The sequence below is a fragment of the Hydra vulgaris genome, chromosome 15, assembly GCF_038396675.1.
Source record: "Hydra vulgaris chromosome 15, alternate assembly HydraT2T_AEP".
Taxonomy (NCBI): Eukaryota; Metazoa; Cnidaria; class Hydrozoa; order Anthoathecata; family Hydridae; genus Hydra; species Hydra vulgaris.
The window spans coordinates 34,902,552-34,926,500 of NC_088934.1; the positions used below are offsets into that span (position 1 = coordinate 34,902,552).

General features: G+C 27.9%; 2 protein-coding genes across 2 annotated transcripts in view; both read right to left on the reverse strand.

Annotated features, from left to right (window-relative positions):
- Positions 1-1,244: 1,244 nt before the first annotated feature.
- Positions 1,245-2,864, reverse strand: LOC136091907 (uncharacterized). The gene is made up of 2 exons (XM_065819623.1): positions 2,774-2,864; positions 1,245-1,825 (listed from the first exon to the last, which is right to left on the reverse strand). The coding sequence occupies exons 1-2, from the start codon at positions 2,862-2,864 to the stop codon at positions 1,245-1,247; spliced, it is 672 nt and encodes a 223-aa protein (XP_065675695.1).
- Positions 2,865-13,530: 10,666 nt separating this feature from the next.
- Positions 13,531-23,949, reverse strand: part of LOC136091400 (TNF receptor-associated factor 3-like) — a 134,780-nt gene continuing 124,361 nt past the window's right edge. Inside the window, exon 10 of the mRNA XM_065818914.1 lies at positions 13,531-13,736. Coding sequence (XP_065674986.1) covers positions 13,557-13,736 — 180 coding nt within the window. The 3' untranslated portion in view covers positions 13,531-13,556. The remainder of the gene's footprint in view (positions 13,737-23,949) is intronic.

The following is a 23,949-nucleotide window of genomic DNA, read 5'->3' on the forward strand; positions in this document are numbered from 1 at the left end:
TTTGATGCAACTTGATTCTTTGCTGCAAATGAAGCACTTTTGAATTTAGTTTCTCCTGTTTTAAAATCAGTACGCTCCATTTCACAATAGAGAACTATATAAACCTTTGATTTTCTATTTTCATTTAGTATTTTAATAACACAATTTTTTACAAGATTCATAAATGATAAAGCATCACAACCTTTTTCACCTGTAGCTGTATATTGTTTTGTAACATTCTTAATAGATTGTGTTAATTTAAATTCTATTTGTTTTTTAAATCCAAAATTTTTGTACAACTTTGCAACTTTAGATTTTAATGCTTCAATCTTTTCATTAGTTGTTTTTTTTATTTGTATCAGGATCAGACGTAATCCAATCTGAAATAGAATTATATATTTTACTTGATTCTTTTTGAGATAATGCTGTATTAGTTGCAACAAAAGGTGTAAGGGTTAAAATTGTTGAAAATACGATATCCGGAATCGGTTCGTCTAATATAACTTGCAATGACCGTATGAGATCAATTTTCCTCATTCTATAATAATATCTAATTTTTTGCTCCTTAGCGATTTTTAACAATTCATTAACATTTTTGTTTTCCATTTTTACATAACAAGATTTTTTTTTATATTTTTCTTTTTCTTATATCATTTTATTTTTTTTTACTTTCTTTATATATATTTTAATAAATATATATATAAATTTTTATTTCATCTTTGCGACTATTATTTTGTCATTTTTTTTTTTTTTTGAATTAAATATCTCAATTTTAACACCATTATCAATCTTTCCATCACGTAATTCAAAGTATCTCCATCCATGCTTAGTTCCACGCATAGCACTATATAATGATGGATATATTTCTCCTGTTTCCGTGTTTGTTAATTTAATAGATACTTGTTTATTTCTAATTGATTTTAATCTTTCATATTTTGGATCAGTAATTTTTTCTGGTGTTTCACAATTTTTTCTAGACCTACTAACTGATCTTTTATCATTTACTTCTTTTACTGAATGTATTCTTGGTCTACCAACTGATTTTTTCTCATTTACTTCTTTCACTTCAGTCATAATAGATTCTTTATTTAATAACCCATTATCCATGGCAATCATTAGCAATATTGCGGGATTGTCAGATGTTTTTGAAATTTTATTTTCTTCTTATAGATTTTTTATATTTTTCTTTGTATATTTCATGATCATTTTATTATATAAATGAAAAATATTTAGCTAACTTTCAAAAAATTTTTAATAAATAATGTTTATTTTGTTTCCGTCTGATTGAAATTGTATCCATTTATCAGATTTACAACAACAAATACTTCAGTATCTGCTGGAGCAGTTGCATTAAGTGTTGCTTTAATTTGTACATCTACTACTGATGGTTTTAATCTTTCTGATTGTTTACTAACATCAAAAACCATAAGTGGGTATAAATCTTTATAGTCAGAAGGAGTTATGCTGCTTTGTGTGATCAATTCATTTATTCCATAAAATTTTTTACGAAATACAAATACATCTCTATAAGCTCTTAAAAATTGATGATTTGGGAATGATAAAATATAATCAACAGCGGGATATCTTTCCTGATTAAGCATAATGTACATATTTTTCAAGTCATTATGATTGAATATTGAAGGATTAAGTATTTGATCTCTATCTTTATTTGTTTGAAATCCAACAATAATGTATCTTGGTTTTACAGGAGATGTCTTTAGGCTCAGTCTCCAAGAAAATGCAGTAGATTGTGGAACAGATATAATATCACACTGCCGCGCACGAAAAGTTACTGGAAGTGTCACTTTTAATTCAATAGTTTTATAAAGATTAATCCTTTCATCGTCTGATAGGATCACATGTGATATAGACAAATATACAAATAGTTAGGATAGGATCACATGTGATATAGACAAATATAGCTACAGCAGCAAGTCTAAAAATGCATCACCATCACTTTTTCTTATAAGAAAATCATCACAGAATCAGATAGAAGTGTGAACAAATTTTGTTGCTCAATGTTGATTTTTATTTGACCAGAACTATTTAGATTTGTACGAGCCACTGACTCATATTCAAAGAATTCAAATCTTTCAATCCCTTCATCAACAGTTGGGATTTATGTAAAATTTAATACTTTAAAAGTTGTCTATTTGTTTTTTTATATACAATAGAAATTTTTTTTTTTTTTGTGCCAACTTATAAGTAAACAAAAAATTTCGCGTCTAAGACCGCATCCTTTTTTAACTAGATCTTCTGTTCTTATAACATTTTCATTTGAAATTTTTCCGTTAATTTTCTATCGCAGCCTCCATCATTATTTTATTTATACTTATTGTTACCTCATCTCCATTATTCATTAAATTTGAAATTATTTCTTTACCTTTTTTATTAGTAGCAGTATTTGCTCGTAAAACTAGTTTTTAAGATGCTTTTTCAATTAAATGTTTTCCTTTTTCAACTGCAACATCTCAAGCAGCTTCTATTGTTAATGTTGAAAGTTCTTTTTTTGCTGATTAAGCAGCAGTTAATGCAGTTCTTCATAAATCGCTAGCAGCTAGCCTATTCAACATTGCTGATGATACTCTTGTTACTTTAGACGCTGCTGCTCGTTTAAATAAATTTTTTATACTGTCGAATAAACCACTTCCTCCAGCAACATGTTTCTTTACATATCTCTTATTATGAACAATTAGCATTTTTTATTTACTATATATATATTTTTATATGCATTGAGATATATGTAATTATAAAATATTTTGTATCGATTTATACTGTGCTCTATTTATTACACCTTGCCGTAATAATTCATCGCAAATTGCAACAGCTTCATTTCTTGATCCATTGTTACCTGCTTTCCATGCAGCTTTACGTAATTCAAGCATTTTAATTAGCACATTAGGGTTGCTAGGAAGAATTACAGCTTGTTATCCTGTTTCTTTTGATTCACGCTACTCATTTTTCTTTATATCTCTCCAAATTGGAGCTATTATTTCCACTCCTTGATGGTCTTGGTTTGTATGAGTTTTCAGTAGTAATTGTATCTGTTTGTATTATTATATTTTTATAATTTTAGGATTATCTTCAGTATATAAGTTCTTATCAGGATTAAACTTTATTATCAATTCCCAAAGACCAGTAGTACCATAACATATTTTACTATCAATAGTTATATCATCATCACTAATAAATATTTTCCAATGCAAAACTTGTCATCCTTAGAATGTATTGCAAATGTGGTATCTGTAAACATTTTACTATTAGTATACGTTCTTAGATAATCTGTTGCAATTTTTTTGAGTTTCAAGGCCTTAGTTTCTTCATAAGAAGGCATTGTTCTTTATATGCATGATCAGCCATTATTTTAAGCATTTGAAAAAGTGAGTGCAAATTTATTAGCTTAATCTTGTTATTTAGATACGATTTCTTTTATTCCAGCTTGACTATCAAATAATGGCTTGTACAATTTTGTCAGGTCTAACTGTAAATTAGCTTCACCCATCTTTTCATATAAATTACTCTGCGATATTCTTTTTTTACTATCTAAGAATTCTTTAACAGTTTAATTTCTTTTTTCAGGAACTTCATTTTTTGAAACGACATTTTATTTACTATGAAATAAAAAAAACAAAAAATAAATCGTTATGTTATTTTATGTTTTACGTTTTTTTTTACGTTTTTTTAATGTTTTTTTTTTACATTATATTTTAATAAATTATTTTGGGTTTTTACGTTTACATTTTAACTAAATTTACTTTGGAGTATATTAATTGCCTCATCTCTTCCTTGTTTAATTAATGATTCCTTAGTTTGTTCATCAATTTTAGTTTTTATTTTTGTTCTAATTTGTTCAAGCATTACTTGAAATTTTTTAAGTTTACCAAGTATTATTCATAATCATTGTCATTTATATGCCTATCTACTAAAACTTTAGAAATATAATCACTTATTGTATTTAGTTGCGAATTAGCAAGTATGTTAATTTTTTTCTGCTTTTCTGCTTTTAAGTTTAATTTTTTATTAATTTGTCCACCTATTATTGATAAAACACCTGCTAATAATGCTATACCCTCTGCTAATAATGCTATACCCTAACGCTAATGCTAATGCTAAAACCCTATGCTAATGCTAATTCTAATACCCTAACCCTAATGCTAATGCTAATAATGCTATTCCCTCATATACAATAACTACTGGTGTTGCAATTATTGTTGTCCAAAAACCAATTCTAACAGTTCCAAGTGCCATAGTGCTTGCTAGTAATAATTTATTGGCTGCTAAAATTATTTTTACAGCTCTATGATAGTTTTTACTTAACATAGTTCTCTTTTCTCTCTTATGCTCTATTTCTTTTTGAATCTCATTAATTTTTTGTAGACGATATACATGAGCTCGGTTGTCAAAAGGTGACTAATTTTAATCAGGTGCACCCAAAAGAGTTAGGTATATTTTACAATTATATTTTACAATTATATTTTTAATAAGGTAAAATGTTTTTTTTTCAAAAACTCTTTACCATAAATTAATAAAACATAAACTTTCTCCTTTTTTAATTAATACATCAGAAACAGAATTACTAACAACATTTACTACAAAAACAGCAACAGACTCTGGTATAACAGAATCTTGTAAATTTAACATTTTTAATTTAAGTTCTTGTTTTGTGAAACTAACGCAACACCTTCATTAATTGCTACACCAAACTTTAAAGGAATATTTTGATGTGATAAATATTTTATTGCAATTTCATGTTGTGCAAATTTTTTCATATCTATTCTCATTTATTATTACTGAGGGTGTTCTAAATATTTATGTGGCTTAAAAAGTACTTAATAAAGTTCAAGTCTTTTATATTTGTTTATTAATTTATGCAACGGCGGATTAATTCTTAACATTTTATTTTTTTATAAATGTGTAAAAGACTATCAAAAAAATTAGAGTATTATATTCAAAAATGGAAAATTAGCTTATGGTGAATTTGGTCCTAATAATAAACAAGAGCCTGCTGATGTATATCCATTCCCACTACGTAAGTACATTCCATCACCTACAGAACCTCCTTTAGATCATGGCTTCAAATATAAATCAAATCCTCCAGCTGTCATTTTAACTCCTTGTCCATTCTTTTTTAAGAAAACAATATCCCTTCTAGAAGTTTTATCAACCATAGCTGATCAAGCTGCTGAACCTACTCCTGTTAATAGTCCTGTTGCAAGTGCCGGAGCAACGCTTGATAATAAAAATCTTCCAGCTGTACCAAGTAAAGGTAAAAGTGCGCCAATAAATCCTTCCTCTTTTTGAGAATTGTGAATTTGTGGTGTTTTACTTAAATTAATTATTACACGTGTACCTATTTTATATGCTCTTGTAATTCCATTCAATTGTGCATTTGTTAAAGCTAATACATGTTCGCCATTAAGATCTGAATGTGATAATTTAATACTAGCTCAATAAACCATCTTCAATTGCTTTTTAAAGTTTTTCTAATTTCCCTGGGAAACATTTACTTTAATATTAGTATATATACTCATTTTATATTTTAAAAATTATTTTTTTTACTCTTATATGAAATCTAAAAGACAACTCTCCTCCTCGTAAATTCAAAGGGTTTCCATTTTGATGAACCAATTTAGTATCCAATTTGATATTGTTTTTAGTGTTACTGGTAAGTAAATTAAGTTTAACGGCTCTTTAAGAACACGACGCATAGGAACATACTTTAGGACTCTAATACCTTGCAACTCATCTCCAGAAATTTTTTTTTGATTATCATTAGAAAACGTTTCCTTATTCAAAAAATGTAAACAACAACTTTTTTTTAGTGGGGGCCTGGGCAGAAATCACATATTTCGAGGAGTGCACAGGAATTTTTTGTTTAAGATAGGTAACTAAGAGGCATTGGGCACACTCAAAATTCTAGTATGTTGATACTGATGTCGAATGAGAATGACTTGCAAACAATTAGGGTAATTAAAGCTAAACCAACCCCGCCCCGAACCCTAAATACCCCCTTCCTAGAACTACGTCTCCTTTAATCGTAACAGTTTTTTTTTGTTCTATCAAAAACTAGATCAAAATTCATAGACAGATTTCAACATTCATCAAAAAATCTCTTTTCGTTTAAGATTTATAACCATGCAAAGCTTAAAATTACCCCCTGAAATAACTTCAAATGATTTTAAATTTTAAACGAAAAATTTTTTTTCTTGATGTTATTTGAAATCTGTTAATGAATTTTGATCTAGTTTAATTTAAAACAAGAAAAAAACTAAAAAGTGTTTTAGGAACTATACCCTGGGAAAGGTTTTTAGGGGTCGAGAAGAGCTTGCTACAATTACTTATTACGGTAAAAAAAAAAAATCTAGTCTTAATGGTTAGATCTTGATTAATATTTTACATTTCGAAGTCATACTAAAACATTTGTTCATAGGAATTTTGATGATTTATTTTTTACAAACTACAAACTCCTGCAAATAGAAAGCTACTTTGAAAGTACTTGTAGTTGTATGCAACAACCGCGTTTTTTAGCGCCTCTATATAATTTGGGCTGTACTCTCTAACTTTTCTAATTCACCAAAACTGATTGAAATTCTAATGAATGGATTCGAGAGCTTGTTCGGTCCAGTAACTTAACTCTATAGAATAGTAAAAGTACAAAAGAAATGCATGTTTATTTAATAAATATTTGTCGTAAATTATGCAAACTTTACGATTTAACTGTTGATAGAGTATTTATTTGCTAAGATTATAAATTATTTTTTATCAAATTTAAAAGTTATTTATCATAACAAAGACTCTACCTTTCATGTTTATGTCAAATTTGATTACATGTTGCTCATCTATGCGTATCTTCAAAGGAATTGTAGCCCTTAAATTTTTATTGCTCGTCGAGAACTCCTCTAAATCTTTAACATATATGGAGCTTAATGATTTTCCAAACAACCATAGACTAATTTTTAAAATCAGTATTTGTGTATTTTTTTGCTTTTTTTAAATTTGCACTATCAGCCATCTGTTGGTCGTGTAATCTACAAAAAGACTCTAGAGTATAACGATAAGCTTTTTAAAAGTCAGGAAATGACGTCATGCAATACATACAAAGGTGCTTTGATGTTGCAATTAGTTTTCTAACCATTTGAAGCAAAACCTTTAGATCTTCAGATACTGTGTAATATAAGGATGAAATGTTTAACTTTTCCAAAATTAACCACATATTATGGTATTTTTCGTTCAATGAAGGCAAAATGGCCAATACAATAGTTTTGTGGACGCTTAAATCTTTAAAATCTTTGCACGCATATCTGTCACACTTGCTCAGTTTCTCTGGAGTTTTATAACTTTTAACTCCAGTTTTAGGGTTATTAACATCGTAACTTTAAAGAATTCCTGCCCTCCATCTACATCTAACTTAATTTCAACATTATTTGTCCCTTGACTTTTGTGATGAAGTACTATTGCTACAAGCTCTTCAATGTCATTGCAATACACAATGGGAGTATCTTTTTCTACCAATTATACATTAATAAAAATCAAAATGATTGATACAAACTGCAATCTAACTATAAAAATATTTTATTTTGGTAATAATTTACCTACCTCTTCGCCCTCATTTTAATCTAATAGCAATGAGAGTTTATCATAATTGAATAATTTTCCAATTATTGCGTTGTTCTCAATTAGTTTAATATTGAAACCAGGTTCCACACTTTTCCGTCCTGCCTCACATCTCAGAAATCGTGCAACTTCAATCATGTTGAGTTACTAAGAAATTATAATGAAGTTATTACAAAAATTGGCTTTAAACTCATAACAAATTTATTTTTAAAAGTATTTTTAAGCAACAAAAACTTACCTGGAATGTAGTTTTAATTGAAGTTTGTTCAATTTATCTAAAAAACAGAAAGGTTTCTTAACCTTAGTCTTTCCGATAGAGACAGGGAGTTGCTTCGGACCAAAAGGTTTCAAAGCTAAGGTGTTCCCTGAGTCAATTGTGCTGAAATCTGTGATAGAGCTGGACAAAACTTTTCCTTGTATTGTTGGGGATGTTGATTTTACAATGGCAGTCAAATTCTTTTGTCTTTCTAATTTCGTGCATCGATGTGGAATTCCTTGTCCCATTTGGGCATAGCATTCTTGACAAATAAGTCTTTCTGTAGGTTTATTTGAAACATCTTTAGCGCCTTGAAAAACAGATTTTTCCGCACACATTCAACCGTAAAGGCCAATATTTTTTTCATTTTTGATTTGCGCCCATTTTCACAAATAAAACATTCACATTTTTTCCCTCTAATAACTCTTGTATTCAGGTCTAACTTTTAAAGCAACTAACTTGTTAATTAAACTAACTTAAGTAACTACTTGTTAATTAAACTGACTTAAGTAACTACTTGTTTATTACACTAACTTAAGTAACTACTTGTTAATTAAACTAACTTTTAAAGCATATGTATAGCAACTATAGTAAGTTAAGTTAAGGTTAGTTAAGCTCCATTTACCCAAAATTTTTGCAAGTCATCCTCGTCCGAAATCAGTATCAACGTACTAGAAATTTGAGTATGCCCCATACTTCTTAGTTACCCATCTTGAACGAGATTTTTTCTGGGCACTCTCTTGAAATATGTAATTTCTGCATAAGCCCCCACTAAAAAAAGTTGTTGTTTACATTTTTTAAATGAAGTAATGTTTTCTAATGATAATCAAAAAAAAAATTTCTGGGGATGTGCTTCAAGGTCTTAGAGCATGTTCCTATGCGCCGTGACAATTTAAATGCAGGACTTACAGTTGGGAAAAATAAATATATAACAGTTTCTGTTCCTCTATTTATATATGATGATTCTATTATATCACAAGCAACACGTATAATATTACCACTTAGTATGTTTACTATACTAGTTGATTCACGGTAACCTGATGAATTTAATCCACTGTTTAAACCAAAAACAGTTCTAACTGAATTTGAAGTTGTAAAATCAACTTTATAACCATGTAATATTTAAAACTGATCTTAATGTGGTATTATTTCCTTCAAGTTTAATACCTGTAACTCCTGCGCTTATATGGTCGTTTCCTGACAAAATCAATCAAACATATCCATTTATATCAGTAATCTCATAACACCCTGTTGGGACGTTTATATCATGCCAAGTTGCTCCATTATCTGTGCTATATCTAAAATTGTTATATGAAGGAATCAATATTAGCAAAACTGTAATTTAAACTAACTAAAGCCATTTCATATTCTTTATCTTGTCTAAGTTAAAAAATAGGAGCAAACTTAGTTTTTATGTTATTACTATTTCAACTTGACAATATATAAAAAAACATTTTGTTTTTATATATGAAAACTTTAAAAATAACAAGTTGGTATATAAAAATTACCTAATCCACTTCTATATTTTGCATAATCTCTTTTAGAAGATAGATCTATAAAAAAAAATCCATGAGGCTCTAATCAGGCATCCTTACAAAATCTTAAAAACTTGTCTTACGTCATATCACTAAAAACACGATCTTTATAAATATGATTTAAATTCTTTGAATCTTGTGGATATATGCAAATAAAATTTTCTCGTATTGTTTGAATAGGTAACATAAAATAATTTTGTGCAAGATAGAAACAATATACATTATTATGTCTTCCTCTTATATAATATTTCTCACACTTATTTCGATTTGATAATTGTAAATCATCAAATATCATCAAAATATTCTTATGAATATCAAGATCATCAGGATCTGGTACATCATCAGCTGTTTCAAAAAACTTGCCTCCATATCTGTTTTCTTATTTGAATTTTTTGAAATGTCTTTAATTATAAACTTAGGGTTTGCATTTACTTTTTCTCTTTTGTTTTGTAACTTAATAGTTTAAGAATAACTTTTTTTTGTAATTTAAAAAAAAAAATCTTTTTAGTATTTTGTAATCTAGTTGAAAAAGAGATTTTCCAAAAACTTGTAAATTTTTAAAGTCTAGCCAACCAGGTCTTAAAAGTAAATTCAATATTAAAGTAGCTTTTCCGCAACCTAACTTTCCAACAATAATTCGTCTTATACTTTTAGGTAACAACTTATTATTATTTCTCTTACTGTTATTTACATTCCATGATAAATCTATAATATCTTTTTTTTTTTATTTACTCTATGTAAAAAAAAATGTACTGTTTTAAATGCAAAAACAAAACCAATACACCAAACTTACAAAATGTTGTAAGTAAAAACAAAAGAAGTATGCTACGTGGAACTTGCGCTATTTGTGGAAAAACAAAAACTAAATTCGTATCAGCGAAAACAGGAGGTGAGTTAGTTAGTTCAATTAATTTAGCAACAAGTAAAATTAATATACTATTGGCAAATTTCCCAGGTGAAGTGCATTTACTTGGTTGAACTTGGCATGTCCTGTTACTAGTTTAGATGAACAATTAACTTCTACTGGCGCATATAAAGAATGGAGTAAACCTCTAGATAGAGTTGATAAAACAGCTTATCATCATGATCTTGCTTATAAATACTTTACAAATACTGCAAAACGAATTTGTTAATTAAATAAAAATATAGTTCAATTAATTTTTAACGGTATAATAAAATATTGATCTTATAAAACTACTGCTTTATAATGTAAAACTGCGATGTAAACTACGAGGCTTAGTGATAAGACTACTTTTGTCTTCTTTTTGCCCCGGCCATATAATTATTTATTTATACATTTTTGTATTGTAGCATTTTTTAAACGGCAAAGTATATGCATAAAAAAAAATAAAAAAATAAAAAAAAGAAGCTGATAAAAGTATGCATGAAGAAATGGATGCTTTAAAAAATCCAACAATACGCGAAAGAACTGAACAAGATATTATAAAACCTATTATATCAACTAAAGCCAAGTTTGGGTTGGGTATTCAAAAAAACTATCAACGATCTGTAAAAATGACAAAGATAAAGAATTAAAGTGGACTGACAAACTTGCAAACGAATTTCAAACACCGGTTGTAAAATAATTCAGAATAAGAAAAGTTATTGTAAATGGAATTGATGAAATACGGGCTGTTGATTTAGTTGTCATGCAATCTTTCTCCAAATTCAATGACGGTATAAAATACTTAATAACGGTGATAGATATTTTTTCAAAGTATGGATGGATTGTTCCATTAAATAATAAATCTGGAGTTGATTTCGCTGATGCATAAAGTAAAATCTTGATAGAAAGAAAGTGTATTAAAATATGGGTTGATAAAGGGTTAGAACTTTATAATAAGCATGTTAAAGCGCTGGGTGTTCAGTCATATTCAACTAATATGAAGAAAAAAATTGTGTCGCTGAACGTTGGAATAAAACAATGAATGAGAAAATGTTTAAGTGTTTTTCAGCTAATTCTACTAGAAAATGTATCAACGTTTTAGAAATGGTAAATAAATACAACAACACAAGGCATTCTTTAATTAAAATGACACCAGTTGCAGCTAGCGATAAAAAGAATGAGAATATGTTTGGTTTTAATCTAAACGGAAAGGTATGATCAAAGCCCGTTAAATCAACATTTTCAACTGGTGATAGAGTTATGATAACTAATAAGAAGGTAACAATTGAAAAAGGATATACACTGAGATGGACTGAGAAGGTTTTTACTGTGTCACATATTCAGTTCACAGATCCACCAACGTATAAAATAACTGACGACAATAGTGAAGAAATACAACGTACTTTTTATGAACAAGAACTGTAAAAAACTAATCAAAAAATACTTACGATTGAAAAAGTTATTCGTCAACTCAAAAACAAATCAATTGTAAAGTGGTATGGGTACCGTGAGACGCTTAACTCATGGGTTGACAATAAAGAATTGATAAGTATGTAAAAAACAGGGAGGAAGATTAATGGTTACATTAAACTTTGGGAATGAACAAATTGGACAATCTGGAAGTTTTTATACTTTAAAAGAACAATTTTACTATCAGGCTTAACTTAAAAAATTTGAATTAAATTTACAAAGTTTTTATAAAATAATTTTTTTAAAAAAAGTAAAAAAATAAAAATAATTGTTAAAAAGTAATATAATTGAAAAAAAAATTGAAACAATTAAAAAAAAAAAGTAAAAACAAAAAAATTAAAAAAAGTCAAATTATTTTTTAAAAAATTTTTAAGCTCAGAAATTATGTTTAAAAAATTAACTATAGCATTTTTGTACAACAGCATAATTTATGGTTGTAAATTAGCTATAAATGTTTTTGGCCCAAAAACCGCCTGTTCAGTTATATTCAACTGAAGTCAAAGTAACGTTTGAAAAGAAATTACACATTTTTCTAAAACATTGTTTTAATTGAATAAGTTTTAATTTTTTAATCATCCTTGTCCGGGTTGGACACCAACGCAACAACAAGTAACTTAACTTATTTATACAAAGCTTCCTTTTTTATTGGCTAGATTAGAAATGTAAAAGACTTTTTGATACCATCGTTTTGAAAAAACAATTGAAAGTTCACAGAAAGTTCACACATTTCGTTCCTCGATTTTTATTTTTGTTTTCACTTATTGTTAAAGTTATTTGTAAACAGGTTAAGCAGCCCAAAACACGTACAGCATTAGACAAAAGAGAACAGTTAACTAATCTGTAACCAGTCACATCTTTGTTTTTGAAATGGAAATTCTTTTCTGGTGATGAGTTGAAAAGAGCTTTAACTTTGTAATAAGGAGAACTCGACGTATTGGAGATGTCAGTTTCATTATAAACAAAAGATTCATTATTAGCACTTTAAAAGGGAGGATTTACAATATAAAAAGAGGAGGCACCTTTACATTAAAAATCTTTTTTCATTTTTTTACTCGTTTTGTTCTGCATTAAACTCTATCTACTTTTAACATGATTAAAAACTAAAAAATAACTTTTGGCAAAAAATTTGGAGATAAAACTGAATTAAAAGCGGACTATTTCATCATATTGTTTTAAAATATAACAAGAAGCCAAATAAGATTTTTATCTATGAACTTTATTAGAATTTTTTTGCAACCGTTGTCATTTATAAAGGTGTACTACTAATAAAAATTAAATTAACTATTTAAAATCGATATTTTTACTAATTAAAAAAATCTAAATTTTAATACGTAAATAAGTTTTCAGATATAGCTATGATTTTTGAAATTCATTAAAATATACAAAACAGTTCAAAATTACTATTTTATTTTTTAAAAAGTTTTTTGGGTTTTTATCCATTATTAAGATTAACTTCTTAAAAAAGTATAAATTATATTTATATATATATATATATATATATATATATATATATATATATAAAAGTTTAATTTCTAAATTCTTTGATATGTTGTTACAGAGTTTCAATAATTTAGGCAACGCTAAATTTAATTAAAAAACTGATCTTAAAGTCTTTTATGCGGCAAATCTCAGTAAACTTAACTCGCTGATTTGATTTTTCGTTTAACTTAAAGCTCTGTGTGTAAAATTTGTGATATCTTTCGTTTTGTTTATTAGTTAAATCTAGCGTTGTTTATTTTATAAATAGTTCCTTATTTCTATTTTCTTGGCTTTTTATAAAAAACTTTAAGTAAAGCACTATCTAATTTTAATTTTATTATTTTAATAACGCTTTGGCACCTAGTGCATGATAACATTTAATACAATAATTAACATGTAAGAAAAAGAAACTAATCAAGTCGTCTTCGCTTCCACAGTTATCACATTTAGGCTTCTCGGATGCCGGCTTTTCTTTCTTCACTGGCAGAGTCCCTTTTGCCGGTGGTGAATTTTTTTTCTATATTTATAAAATGGATATGTAATGATCAACCTTTTGTAACATTAAAAAAGTAATAAAAATCTAAAGTTTTGGTTACGTATGTTTTTTTTTTAGATTTTAAAAATCTAAATGTAACATAAATAAGCAATAAAACATAATTAGAAAATAATTTCTTAACATAGTAAGATTAAATAAATTAAGAGAAAAGAAAATTTCGGTATCAAAGAAATGTTTTCTTGTAAGAGAATTTTTTTTAATTTTATTTTAGGTGCCCCAAGAAGTTCAAATGGTCTTATCACAAAGCAATGCCTTATGATAAGACCATGATAATTTTTGTGGAACCAAATAGCTTTATAAAATTTTGATTTTTCCTAAAGTTGGAATTTTTCTACTTTCAAAATCAAACTAAAAAAATGTTATTTTCTCAATGGAAAGTATTTTCGAGTTCTTCTGACCTCGTTCCTCTTTTATAATTGTTAACAAAATGTAATTTAAAATATTTGATTTTATTTTTTATTAATTTGTTAAAGGGTGTTTTATAATTCAGATACCTTGTTTTTTGTATGAAGGTTTTCTAAAACGGTATTTACTTTTCATTTTATAAATTTTAAAATAATTGGTTTATTATTTTTGTTCTCGGTGACAGGATCTTACGATCCTCTTCGAGTTTCCGTGTCCTTCATATATTATGTACCAACGACATTTTTACCAGAAATACTGTTAAATGAACACAAAAAAAGGCGGAAAATCATTTAAAAGGAAGTTCACACCTCTTTCCTTACCGATGTTATAAAGCTTGCTTAGAGTTGGTATGAACCATCTATAGTTTCTGAGGCAAGAGCACTAACCACTGCGCTACCGCTACTCATAAAAACTCGAGTCTCTAAGATTATTGTATAACTATTAAAGATATTTTTTTTTTCTAATTTTATTTTTGTAATTCAGGTAGTTGCTATCTAAATCCAGCTAGTTGCTATACTACTATATGTCCATCTCACTATAGTACAACAAGGTGAATGTAAAAAATTATGCAACTTTTTTAAATAAATTATATTGTTTTTTAAAAATTATACAATTTAAAAAAAGAACTCTCCGATTTACAAAGATTTTAAAAGGCGCTTCGAATATAAGTAACTAATTCAATTAAACGTTATTTAATAGGAACTTGATATTATTAGTAAAGTTTGCTTTAAATAAGTTTTAACCAGATTCTCTAAACAAGCGTTTTTATAAACTATACTGAATAGCAGAGATAAAAAATTCTCGGAAATTTTAAAAACTTTCAAAAAAAGATAAGTTATTTTATAACTAATGAGTAAACTTTTATATCTTCTTTAGACTGTTAGCAAACGGAAAAAAACACACCTAAACTTCTAGTAGTATTTGAGTTAATAAGAAAGAGAAAAAAGTATAGAAGTAATATTCAAAATATGTCTTTTTATAAATAAATTGATCAAAAAAAAGATTTCATTTACAATAAAAATATAGCGCCAAGATCATTCAGTAAGATATTCTCGTATTTAAAATCCGAGATTTATGCATTTGAAGATAATTATTTGAACATTGAAAAAATCTGTTCTTACCAAAAAGATTTACTGGCTCGAAATGTGATATTAGTTCCGAAAAACTTATTTCGAAATCTTCGTGAACGTCTATTAGCTAAAATTCTTGACATATTTGATATTGAGCAATTAGACGAAATAAAGATAACTAGAATATGAAAATCCTGTTAATAAAAGTCTCTGTAAAAGATACAAAATAGAGTTCTATTTGTTCACCATATCGTTATGCAACGAGCAATTACACGATCCGGAGTATCTTTCTATCGAAATATAAATTAATATTCCAAATATAAGTTTCGATTATTGTGCACAAAGTGAAAATAATTTTTCAGAGGCTGAACCTACAAAAAACGTCATTAAACAATCTTGTGGTAAACCATGCTCAAACGTAAAAACAAAATTCAAGTTTCAAAAAGAAATAGAAATAAAATTCCTTCGCTACCATTGTTAAAATGCAAAGCCTAAACAGCCAAAAGAAAACGACTTCACCGCAGACATTCAAGATTTCAAAGTAATTGGAAAATATAATAAAGTCGAAAGGATCAATATAGATAAGCAGAGGATAGAACTCGTTTTCGGAAATAAAGTAGTTAACAACAGAGGCCTAATTTTAACTCCAACTGTTTGTTACACCTTTAGAAATCAAGGTTATACAGAAAACATGTACAACTGTTCCTTCAAAGTGAAAATCAAAAAGAGAGACAAAGAAATCATACTGAAACCTGATGAATGGGATAATAACATTATTATTAAACCGTTAAGAATGCATTGAGAAACACTAAAACAACATCAAAATACCGAAAAACAGTTGCCACAATTCCTACATCACTCTAAAGCTTTCATGCGACAGTCTAATTAGAAATTTTAATAGAAAAAAAAGATTTAAATTTTAAGGAAAAAAAACTTCCGACAACATTCAATATGTGCACTTTTAGTTGTAATAGACTCAAGTCAAATCTTGAATATACAAGTTCTGTTATAAATACTCATGAGACTTTTGTATGCAAGCATTGGCTATTGAAACTTGCATACTCATTGATAACAAATATACATAAAAATTCTCACTCTATTTATTTTCACCAAGCAAATAAACACGCACATGACGGACCATTTAGCGAAAATGCATTCTTTGAGCGAAAAGACTTATTTTAAAGTATCATAATTATTTACGAAGATGTCCATATATTTTCATTAAAATTAACCAAAAACCTTACCAGCATTATAATCATTGGTATGTACCTATCTTTATCGCGTAACAATAAAAAATTTCTGAAAAAATACAAAAGTTAGCTGGACACATCAAAACGACTTTTAATAAGTTATAAAAAATATGGTGAAACTGTTGTGCTCAGTGACTTCCAATCGTTTCTAAACGAATATACAATCTGTTTGAAAAATCATGTTCTAAGAAAAGCAATTACTTAGTGGTTTTAACGGATTTTAAAACCTAAAATTAGTTGATGTAACTGAAGGCTCTAGTTCCACATATACATATTAACATAATACCTTACCGAACTCTTCTTACATAGATCACATTTCTCTTACAAAAAATACATCTCTTATGTATTGGAAATGTATTGTTAAACAATTCTTTCAAAATATATAAAGTATTTTCAATCTATATAATATCAATCTTTGTTAAACTTATCTGTTGCCAACCTCAAGAAAATATTAACAAAATAGCAGGAGAAAAAAGTTATATTCCAAGTTATGCCTGAAGTAGTAACAGTTTTTTGAATTCATACCATGACCACCTAAATTCTAGTTTTAATAACCTAAACCTTAGAACTGGCAATTATAAAAACGAGCTAAACGAATCTTATAAAATTATTATCAAAAATGCAATTGCAGCTCATTGCGAATACCACAACCAGAAAAACAACGTATTTGTTCTAAACCCTGGTGGACTCCCAATTTAAGCCAAAATAAAAAGGTTCTGTATCATTTTCGAAAATGGAGAGATACCGGGTTTCCAAAATATTCTAATTATATAACTAATAATATGTATAAAATGGTTCAAAAAATTTCGAAAAGCCGTTAAGTTAGCTCAAAACTATAAACTCAACAAGCAATACGTTGTAATTGAAAAACTAAATAATATCAAACCAAAAACCTTTTGGAATGCTTTTTAAAATTATTAAAAACGATATAAACTCACAATTATTCACAATAAACAATAAAAAGCATAACGTAACTATTACCACAGGATTTGCAAGTAGGTTTGAAAAATTATTCAACACTCCTCAAATTACTCAAAGCAATATAACCCAAAAAATCCCATCGTGCACAAAGCGTGATAATGTAATAAAAACTAAACAAAATATTAAAACAATTATTTCTGTCTAAAAATCAAATAAGTCTAGCGACTCATTTGGTATCTCAGCTGAACATATGAAACTTGCAAACCGTGACGAATTGACGCATTGGCTAATTAATTTCTTTAATTTCTCAATCGAATATGGATGGGCTCCGAAATCAATAACTTCATATATTATTATACCACTAGTTAAATCACACAAAAAGCCTTTGGTTTACCCAAACAACTATCGAGGTATTAGTATAATACCTATTTTTACAAAAATTTTAGAATATCTCATTTGAATAACATGTCCGTAGATCAAGAACACTCACCTGCTACAATTTGGATTTAAATCTAACTCTTCAACCCTGCATGCAGATTTTGTAATTAGTGAAACTACCAAACATTACAACCGTAAAAACTCACCTGTTTATTTATGCTCATTGGATGCAGAAAAGCCTTTGATAGCTGTAAACAGGGAAATTCTTTTTAATAAGTACTTCAATAAAAAACTACCTTTGCATATAGTAAGGACAATCTTTTTATAATACTATAATCGCAGTGCAACTGTCTCACACCAAGGTTGCAAATCAATTGAGTTTTATTTAAACAAGGAGTACGACAAGGTTCATTTCTATCACCGCAACTTTATAATATTTATACCCAGGACCTTCTCAAATCCATTAAAAATTAAAGTAATCTAGGTACGTCTATATATTTAACTTCACTTATGTGGTAGCGTATGCTGATAATATTATACTTTTATGCTCAACTTTATCTGATCTGGAAAAATTATTAAAAACTTGTAATATATACTGCAATTTAAATTGCATAAAACTAAACCCTGATAAAACAGAGTTCCTCCTGAGAGGTAAACAATAATTACAAAGCTGCACAATATCTCTCGATGGAAATTGAATAAATTTACACAACAGACTTAAACACTTAGGGTTCACATGGGATACAGAGCACCAAACATTTGCCTAACTTGATCGGGTAATAAGTGCTGAAAAAATATTTAAATTTCTGGTTGCTGTCCAAGTTTTTGTTCAATCTGGAATCCGTTTTGCTCATCCAAAATCTATGACACAATTATATCAAACCTTGGTAGTACCAACATTAAACTACGGTCTAGAACTTTATTAAACCAATGACGTAACAATGCATAACCTAGACAAAATCGGAAGGAGCGAATTAAAGTTGCTTTCAAAACATTGCAAAAATTATTTACACTCGTTATTTAAAATTCAAGACGTATCAAAATGCATTCACCAGAATAAACTGAATTTATTAATTTGTCTTTTGGATAACAAATCGACAAATGATATTATTGAATATTAGCCTAACAATCCAACGGTAAAACAATCTTTTGTAGATGATGTTCAGCAGGTGTGCCATAGTAGTGGACTAAGCTTTGAAAAGTTAAGGAATGAAAACAATAAAATACGCTTTTTGGTGAAGGCTGATAAAATAACGAAAAAATATTGAGAAAACATTGAAATACTCATTAGATTGGGAAAAAAAAAATTCAAACTATATGCTAGAAACTAAGAATGTCTATAATTTTAGAATAAGTTTAGTTTTAAATAAATTGCTATTTCTATGAAAAAATATTTTTGACAATAAAATATTTATTTTAATGTCCATATTAGAAGAATGTTAACTTATTCGAAAACACCAAGATTACTAAACGCATGGCTTTTTCCAAAGAAAAATGTGATACGTTGAATGATGTTTTGAATCAAAATTGCCATAATTTGAATAAAACTTTGAATGAAATTAAAATTTTGGTATCTTCAGTAAGAAATATTTAAGGTTATTCTATTCTATATAGTATTTAACTACTATGATTTAAACACAATTTTTTATTATCTTTTCTCAACTTACTTCAAGAAAAGAGTGGGCGCACCAATTTTACTTGATCCAAGCGCTAAATATGTAGCTACGCCACTCCTTACAACTATTAGTTTGTTGCAATAAAAATATATATTTCTGCTTCCGGAATACTCATATGAATCAAATGAAGATAAAGAAGTTAAAATTGAAAACGAGTCAGAGTCAGAAAAAAAGTTAGAAAAGCTGAACAAGCTAAATTACACACACTAGTTGTAACGCGTGCAAAAGGTTAAAAAAATAACCAAAAAAAACGGAAGGGATAAATGTAAAAAATGTTGGAAAACGGTTTGTTTGGGTTGTGTCGAAATATCGTGTTTTAAAACTTTTCGCTCAAGGTGGCTTTAATTTATTTAAGAACGAAATACCAAAATGGCAAGACTAAATAAAGAATTATAAAAAGTAAAGCAATGGGCTTTGGTTTGGTATGGTAAGGCATGATTATATATATTTCTTCTTTACTTTTGTTTTATACTAATATAATGCTGTTTACTGAGGTTTTTGCACGATAGTTTTGTAATTTATACACAATTATAAACACACACGCACACACAAAAGGACGGAAGTAAGCTTTGAACAATTGTTAATAATTCCAAAAATTAGTTATTTAATAGTTTTCTCGTTCAGGAAAATAAATGTAACACTTAAATAATGAAAACATTAATTTATTAAAAAATGTCAAGGGAAGATGTATTTCCCCTATAATATTTTAAAGTTACGTTACGTCTTAATCGGTTACAATTGGTAACAAGGTTACATTCTCTAACTTTTAATTAAATATTATGTATATAAACTTGATAATGCAGTAAATGTTTATTTTATAATACCGTATTGCTAAAAATCATATTTTATTTTATTTTTATTGTAAAAAAGCTTCGTCTCAATTGGTTACTTTGTCACGAAAATAAAAAAATTCTCAATTCGCAACGTTACGTCTCAACTGGTTTTCTTTTTAACTTTATAAAGTGTAACCAAATAAGACGTAACGTAACGTTACTAAATATAGATTCGAGACGTAACTAAACTACGTGACATAAATGGATTTTTTTAACGTAACATTACATCTTAATTGGTTACACTCTAACAAGTATCAAGATAGACGCAAGGTAACGTATTATAAGTTAAATTTGTAACGCGTTAAATTCGAGAATTGGTATTGTGGTTTATCCTCCTCCGGCTAATTGCCATATAGATGCCACATTACCAAGGACCGCAAAGACAAGTTCGGCTCTAAAAGGAGCGTCCTAACCCGCTCTACAGACCAAGAGTAAAGTGATTTTAGGAAGAACGAAGTTATGTTAAAGTGAAATATAGAAGTAGTTGATTTAGTAAGATAGCATAAAGACAGCGGACAGGATTGCACGCAATATTAGAAGGTGCAATAAAAATTTGTTCCCGAATTAATTTTTAATCAATACGGAACTATCTAAAAAATTTAATAACTTTAAATAGACTTAATTCTTTTTATATAAAAACATCATAAATAATTCCTTTATATTATAAAATAGCTGAATCAGATTGCTAGTAGGTTTGACTTAAAAGGAAACTTCTTTTAAGTCTTATAAATGAAGTAAATCGTTACTAAATCCGAAGACGCCAAAACGTTTTTAATACTCAAGTTTTCTTTGCAACTTTTTTGATTAAAATGCGGTAGAAAAGCATTATTTTGAGTTACATGAAACAATACACAATTGATGTATGAACACTCCATTGCGCCTGTACCTTATATTTATATCTGTAAATGGCGTAAATACGATTGGGGGAGGGGGGCAGGGGCAGGGGGCAATTTTAAAAGAAAGAAGACACTAAACTAAAAAAAAGGTTGGTACGTTAAAAGCGTAGGTTCTTTTATTGAGGTGGAGAGTACTAAAAAAAAGCGTGTATCAAAATGCGGGGGAGGAGAAGAAGGTTTGAAATAAAAGCGTACGTACTTAATGAACGACTCCTAATTAGAAGTACATTTATACATATACAATTAGCAATGATAGTTAAAATTATGCTTGAATTTTTTGGCTTTTAAACTAGACATTAGTGGTGTTCAAAAAAACTTTTATTATATAACGAAAACACACAAAAACCAAATATGGAGCAAATATGAAAAAAATGCGATTACAAAAAAAAGTTCTAAAAATATTGACATTTATCTTGTGCTCAAGCAGCAAAAAACCCCGGAAAATGGGCTAAATTATTTCCAAATTACTTGGCTTTGAGCGCAAGGTAAATCTCAATATTTTCTGAAAACAAAATTTCTTATGTGATAATGACCCAAATTTTTTTTAGATTGTTATGTATTCCGGTTTTTTTATAAATGTTGTTTAAGTTAAAAAAAAAAGATTTAGGAAGAAAATAACTATGGGCAAATACGCAATATAGTTTTTTTTTTGACTAAATTTTGGGAAAATTTATTTTATTTTAAGTAAAATAATTTGGGGATAATTTGGGGCATTTTTCGAAGTGTTTTGCCGCCTAATTTATTTATTTTGTCAAAAAAAGTTTTACTGTTGTGCTAATGTGATTTCAATAATTATATAATTAGATAAATGTTCTCTTTTTTTTTTTTTATCGATTCTATTCTTTTAAAGATGTAGATTTTGTTTTTATATTTTAAAGATTCTCTGCAGCTAAGATCGCAAAAACGCACTAATATCCATAAGGTAGCAGAGGCGCTCGGGGATCAATTAAAACGAATGCCAATGTATGCAAAACGCGCAGTAATCAAGGCAGAAGCCAGACTTATAGGCATACCTAGTCGGGCACCAAAGAAATATATATATATATATATATATATATATATATATATATATATATATATATATATATATATATATATATATATATATATACATATATATATATATATACATAACTCATAAACGACTTATAATTGATATTAATTACAATATCGTAGATCTAAATACGTTTTAACGTTTTCTAAAAATAAAATCTTATTAGCTTTTTTTTTATTTAATTAGTGCAACATTTCTTGTGTTTTTATTACTCCACAATCAAAAATGTGTATATAATGTCAATTTTGACAGTTTCTTTAATTAGCATGTCATAATAAGAATATAACGGTAAGTTTTTGTTACAATCAAGTAATATAAGAATTATTATTAGTACTGATGGTTAATGTTTTAAGTTTTAGTGTGATTGCTGTTGTTGTAACATTATCTGTTTACCCCTTACTCTGTAGACGAAGGTTTCTATTTCAACTGTTTTAACTATTTCTATTTTAACTGTGTAAGCTGAGACTAAAATATATGTCATTAATAAGTGATGTAATCGCATACAATAATTCAAAATGTCGCAAATTGGAAGTCGCCGTAGGTGACTATGATCACACCGTATTAGGTCTAAATGTTACGTATTAATACGTTATACGTTACATCTCGGTTACGTAAAAATTAAATTTTTGCACCTAACGTTACGTTACAATCTTATGTATCGTTACGTAAAATATTACGTCTCGGTTACGTAAATATAACAGATACTTTGCATGTATTATTACGTAACAATGTTACAAGTCGTTACGTAAAATCTTACGTCTCGGGTACGTAAAAATATTGGACATTTTGCACGTAACGTAACAATACGTAATGTAACCTAAAAATGTTATAGGGGTTTATTGCTCACCAGGAGAAGTTTTTACACGCGAAACTGCAGCTTTATTTAAACAAAAATCATACAAAAACCAAATTTTTCAGGTAATGACTAGAAAAGTAATTATAACTATGTGGCCATAAAAATTAGTGGCATAGATTAATTTGTAATTAACATTTACATTAGAAATAAATTTATTTAACAAACTAATTAATGAATTTAGTAATAAAGATTTTGATGATTTTCAAATTGCTATGCTACGTTATTAAAACGTAGCATAGCAAACATTGCAATATTTGTTTTCTAATATTACTGATTTATTTTAATAAAATTCGGCTGTAGGCGTGTGTAAAAAATAAAAAAGTTCAGGATGATGCGGATCTTCAATGACAGACATTACTTTTACAAAGTCAACGCCTTAATTAAGTATGCTAAACGCGCGTTTAAGTATGAAAACAATCAATATAGTTATTTTAAAAATTATATTTCATTTTTCCATATCGAAAAAAAAAACATAATTAAAATTAACTAATTTAATTGACTTATTTTTAAACTAGTTATAGAATATTGTATTGTAGTCAAGCAAGAGTATGCAAAATTTAAAGAAAAGAAAAGTGCTGCAAATTTTTTTTCGGGTTAGACCTAGCTTAGCAATGTCTCTGAATAAAAATAACCAAAAGAAAGTTTACTAGAGGTTTTCTTGAAATTTATAAAAGTTCTAAGAAAATGACAAAACTTCTTTTTTTTTTTGAAATTTGTGATAGTGAGGTAAAACAAGCTCTAGGGTAAATGAAAAATATGAAATCCCGGTTCAGACAATTTAAGAATTTAATATCATCAGTTACAAACATTTTTTCAATATAATTATAAAAGACTT